General features: G+C 44.6%; 1 protein-coding gene across 5 annotated transcripts in view; it reads right to left on the reverse strand.

Moving 5' to 3' along the window:
* The window catches only part of GEMIN5 (gem nuclear organelle associated protein 5), a 40,935-nt gene that overhangs the window by 15,572 nt on the left and 19,870 nt on the right, over nt 1-5,493 (reverse strand). For all 5 annotated transcript variants that reach the window (XM_006766290.2, XM_006766289.2, XM_006766288.2 and 2 more), the window contains exons 15-18: nt 4,570-4,741; nt 3,479-3,709; nt 1,964-2,077; nt 1,280-1,405 (exon numbers count right to left, since the gene is read on the reverse strand). In XM_006766290.2, the coding sequence (XP_006766353.1) occupies nt 1,280-1,405; nt 1,964-2,077; nt 3,479-3,709; nt 4,570-4,741 (643 nt within the window). The remainder of the gene's footprint in view (nt 1-1,279; nt 1,406-1,963; nt 2,078-3,478; nt 3,710-4,569; nt 4,742-5,493) is intronic.

Below are 5,493 nucleotides of genomic sequence, written 5' to 3' on the forward strand. Positions count from 1 at the left end.
CAATAAGGGAAATAATGTAAAACTATATGGTTAAGCCCTAGCTGGTTTGGCTTAGTGGACACAGCATTTGTCCCGGGTTTGATTCTAGTCAAGGGTACATGCCCGGGTTGCGAGCTCGATCCTCAGGAGGGGACGTGCAGGAGGCAGCCGATCCATGATTCTCTCTCATCATTGATGTTTCAATCTCTCTCTCCCTCTCCCTTCCTCTCTGAAAGCAATAAAAATATATTTAAAACAATCAAAATAAAACAAACTATATGGTTAATTGTGAAAGTTATAAGAAATCATCATAAAGTTCCAAAATGGGGGCTATGGATATAATAAGAGCATAAAATATCTCTGCAGGGAGACAAAATGATAATAATGTGGCCTTGGGGAGAAATGGAGGAGAGGGTGTTAGAGGTGGGAGACAGGTTTACTTTCTATTCATACTGTGCATTCCCCTTTAACATGTAAAATTAAAAATTAAAAATATACAACTGCTGCAATATCAAAATAAAAGGCATTAGATGAGGCTTTGGAAAATTAAAACCAAAAAATACTCTGTAAAAAACTTCCACTGATTTTTCTTAAAGGAACTGCCATATTGTGATATTTCCAATAAGCAAATAATTTTGTTTCTACATGAAGATGCTGTTCGTTCATGCTGAGATATTTAAGCCATCATACCAACTCTAGCACAGACATGGCTGGTAACAGTCCTATATAATAAAAGGCTAATATGCAAATCGACCGAACGGCAGAATGACCGGTCACTACGATGCACACTGACCACCAGGGGGCAGGCGTTCAATGCAGGAGCTGCTCCCTGGTGGTCAGTGTGCTCCCATAGGGGGAGTGCCGCTCATCTAGAAGCCAGGCTCACAGTTGGTGAGTGCAGCGGCGGTGGCGGGAGCCTCTCCCACCTCCACGGCAGCGCTAAGGATGTCTGACTGTGGACAAGCAGGCCTAAGCTGTCAGTTGAACATCCACCGAGGGCTCCTGGACTGCGAGAGGGCGTAGGCCAAACTAGAGGCCCATGCACTGGGCCTCTAGTTTGACTTATAATAGTAAAAGCAGAGCACTGGGGAGTGTTGACAGTGGTTAGGATTAGGGTTAGGGTCAGGGTCAGGAAAGGGAGCTTGGCAATGGGGCGTGGGGGAGGGAAGAATGGAAAAGAATGTAGAAATGCACACAATTTTGGATATTTGTTTACACATTCATTCAACAAATAAATAAGTGCCTCTCTGTGCCAGTTCCCAGAAGACCACGGATGGGCCGAGGAAATGTATTTTTGTACCTTTGAAGTGTTTTGCAGTCGCTAGTACCAAACAGTCCTGATGAAGCTCCTCTTTGGACCTGTGGTCCAGGCTTGTGCTCAGTGGAAGCATGGAACGGGCTTTTCGCTTCTTGATTACTAAGGCTTCTGAAAGGGAACAGAAGTACAGGCTGTCTGAAGAACAGCAGATCAGAAACACGAACTGAATGCCCAGTTGTGTGAATGTAACCTACTGGAGGATACCACTGGGCAAAGAAAGTCCCTACTATTATAAGAAGCTTTCAAATTACATTAGCTTGAGGCAATGCTCACAGCACACAAACATGACTCTGTGAACATGTGTGACGCAGTATCAACTGCAAAACGACACTTCATCAAGTACTAAAAATGTTCTAGAAAGTATGATCCTTCCTGGCTGGTGTGGCTCAGTGAGTTGGAGCGTCATCCCGTGCACCAAAAGGTGGTTGGGTTCAATTCCCAGTCACTGCATGCGGAAGGGAGGCATGATCGATGTTTCTCTCTCTCTCTCAAATCAATAATAAATCAATCAATAAGCATGACTCAAGATTGAGATTTAATCAAAACACTTACAAGTGTTTAAAACTTAAAAGCAACAACTAAAACCCCACACTTCTGAGTTTCCAGCTGCATGGGACGTCTGACCGAGGATGCTTTAACCGAGTGTTTTAATTAGTAAATACCAACCTGGCTTGTCTTTAGGCGGTTCCTTTTTCAGCAAAGTGACTTTATTATTAACGATGACTTTTGGCTTTTCCAAGCCTAAGGAAAGTGGAGGGCATATAACTGGTTCTCTAGAAACTACATCAAGAAAAAAAGTTTGGATGACAACAATGCGGAATCCAATTCTTTTGGAAAATTAAGAACTATACCAGACTTAACAGTGCATTTTATGTATTACCCAAAATGTGAGACCAAATACTTTGCAAAGGCAGCATGGGTGGTTTCGCTTTCTCAGCTCACACACTGTGTTCCAGAATTTTCTAAGTTTATTGCTTCTAACTTTGACTAATTAATCTAAGGAAAAGTTATAAGCTTCTAGCTTCCACAACTTTACACCATAGGCTCAAAAAGTTCCCAAACTTTGCTCAGGTGACAAAGGATATTACATATTTAGATAACAAAGTGCTAATTGCATATTTAATTACACAAATAAGGAACAACTTTACTAATAGAAAGGATTCAGGTATGTGATATGGAGTCACAATCCTGAGCCTACCACAACCATGAACTTAAAACCAAACAAGCTGCTGATCTACAGGGGTAAAGGATGTTTCTTGTGCAGTCATTTTGTAATAAAAAGGTATTTTGATGAACCTATGAACCTAAAAAATAAACCCATTACGCTTTTAGTTCTTTATTTACCCAAACCACAGGTCCAACAGCCAAGCCTTGGGATGGAGAGGGTCAGGGATGACTTTGTACCATATATTTTAGCCACTTTAATGCTTTCACATCAAAATACTGTTTTAGAGTTAAACACGATTCACAGCTTCCATTTATATTGTTTGCTATTTAGTCATTCATTTCAACAGGTAACAGGCTCCAGAACTTGAAGGTAAATACATAAAGGAGTTAAAGGGTTAAAATTAGATCCCTTGACCTTTCTTCCCATCAATATCTGTGGAAGATTGCTTTATTAGAAATTAGTGATGGAGCCCAGAAAAGCAGTTTTGTAAGAAATCTGAGAGCTGTCACTATAGTTTAACAGACTGAAAGAACATCATCATCATTCATAAATTTTTTAGGAAAACACCACCAGGTGGAAACAAGTAGGAAGAGTGAAAGCTTGCAAGTTCCCAGAGCGGTGGTAGCTTCTAGGTCAGACATTTGTATCCGACAGTGGTTTCTTTCAATACATGTGGATGACGATGTCAACTGTCAGAACTGTTCCCATGTAAGTTTCTATGTAAATACTCCCTGGCTCTGCTTGTCCCACAGGCTTACCTGCCCAAGCTGGGCAGAAGTTTCTCTATAGAACTTCGCTCTTTCCACCCCAGCCATCCACTAAATCCCCTCTAACACTTCAAAGGTGTTTAGAGGCTTAAAGATGCCCTTTGACAAACCTAATGTAATTTCCAAAAGCACCAAAAATACCACCCAAGTTAAGGAGTTGGGAACCAGGTAGGCCAGAGGCAGAGAAGTTTCTGGTCACGACTCTTTGGTCCTAGAGAGCGGGTGACATGGGACTCGGGCACATACCTACAGAGGCGACACCACAGGGTAACTCTGGCTCCCGGGCTTCCTCTTCTCCCTCCTGCTCGGACACGCTGCCATTCTCAGCAGGCCCCGCGCTCTCCCTGATGCTCTCTTCTTCATTCCCATCGTACAGCTCCTGCTTGACAGACACTCGCGAGGTGAGCTTTTTCTTCTTCTTGGGCTTTGGCTTAGGTTGAGAGAGCCTTTTTTTCTCTAATTCAATACTTTTCTTGCCTAGAGGAATAGCAAAAAAAGAAAAAAATATATATATCTATTGCTGGTTAAAAGCACCCTAGGAGATCATCTCCAGACGGTCATTACCCTTTTTGGATAGCATTCTTACCCTCTCCCTTCCTTCACAATGAATGTTTAGTTACATTATCCACATGTTAACCAAACCCTTTTGGGATGTAATTAAATCAGAAATACTATGGTCAGTTAACCCTGAATACTTCAGTGTGTGTATCCCACAACCGTGGACATTCTCCTCCATCATCACAGCACAACCGCTCAAACCAGGAAGTTAACACTGATACGCTCCTCCTGTCCACTCCACACATTTCAGTCACATTTCACAAGTTTTACCAAGCATGGCTCTTACAGCAAAAGGCATCCACACTGTACTTGCTTGTTATGGCTCTAGTTTCCTTCAGCTTGGAACAGGCTCGGATTTCTTCTGACTTCAAACGTTTTTTTAAAGGGCTTTTTATTTTTTTAAATATATTTTTATTGATTTCAGAGAGGAAGAGAGAGGTAGAGATAGAAACATCAATAATGAGAGAGAATCATTGATCAGCTACCTCCGTAACACCCCCTCCTGGGGATTGAGCCCAGAACCCGGGCACGTGCCCTGAATTGAAACATGACCTCCAGTATTTAGAAATCAAGACCTGGGTGCCAGGAATATTTGTACTAATTGGTGCTGTCCTCAGGCTCCCCAGGGCTGCCTTCCTTGCATAGGCTCCAACGCCCTGCCACACGGCTGCAGCTGCCCTGTGTGAATGTCTTCCTCGCTTGCCCCTGATCAACTTAGTTACTGAGAAAGGGGGACAGGGAAGAAGGCAAGCATTTCTGGGCTCCAAGCTCTGACTGACCTTGGGGAGGCCGGGAATGTTCTTGCATGGAAGCGAGCCATTTGTACACACAGAAGTCATCTGCCCCTGAGTAGATGCAGTCTGGATCCAAGGGGGACCACGCCACACAAAGCAGCCGACCTCGATGTCCTCGGAAATTGCATAGAGGCTCTTCCTGGAGGGCATCCCACACCTAAAGCCAAAAATCACATAACAGAATAGGCAATTTCTGGTTATTCTATTATTCTGGGGGATAAGAAAAATAATATTTTAAAGATCTGTGCACACATTTCCTCTTGTGATTTGTAATTTCCTCTTAAGAGTTCAATTTCAGAGAGTGCTATTTCTGGTGGGGGTGATTTTGAGTGAGCTTCTAACGGTGGCCTACGGATTTCACTATCCTGGAGTAGTACTGTATATCTATCTATATAAAAACCTAATATGCAAATTGACCGAACAGCGGAACAACCAAACAGCCAGTCTATGACGTGCGCTGACCACCAGGAGGTGCGCACGGAATATGGTGGGCGTTGACCGTGGCAGGATGATAGAGGTGAGTGGGGGCACCAGACCAAGGCAGGGCACTGGTCGCTGTCATCAGGCCGAGCCTATGGTGGTTACTGAAAATTCTTTGCTCCCACGCACTGATATCCTGCACGGCGCTTGCACCCCGCTGCTGGTGCATGGCGCTGGTCTCGATTGCTCAGGATCGTCAGCGGGTAGGAGTGGCGGCTACTGGCCCCAATTGCCCCTGAGGGCTTCTCCACCTTTCTCTGCTCCTGAGGGGCAATTGGGGCAGCAGCCACTGCTCGCACCTGCTGACGGCACCGGCCCCGCTCACACCTGCTACTGCCGTCAGCGGATGGGAGCGGGGCTGGCGCCATCAGCTTGTGGGAGCAGCGGGAAAGGAGCTGCCCGCAGACAGGACCTGTGGCGGGGGGGGCG

The sequence above is a fragment of the Myotis davidii genome, unplaced genomic scaffold (genome assembly GCF_000327345.1).
Source record: "Myotis davidii unplaced genomic scaffold, ASM32734v1 scaffold18, whole genome shotgun sequence".
NCBI classification, from domain to species: Eukaryota; Metazoa; Chordata; class Mammalia; order Chiroptera; family Vespertilionidae; genus Myotis; species Myotis davidii.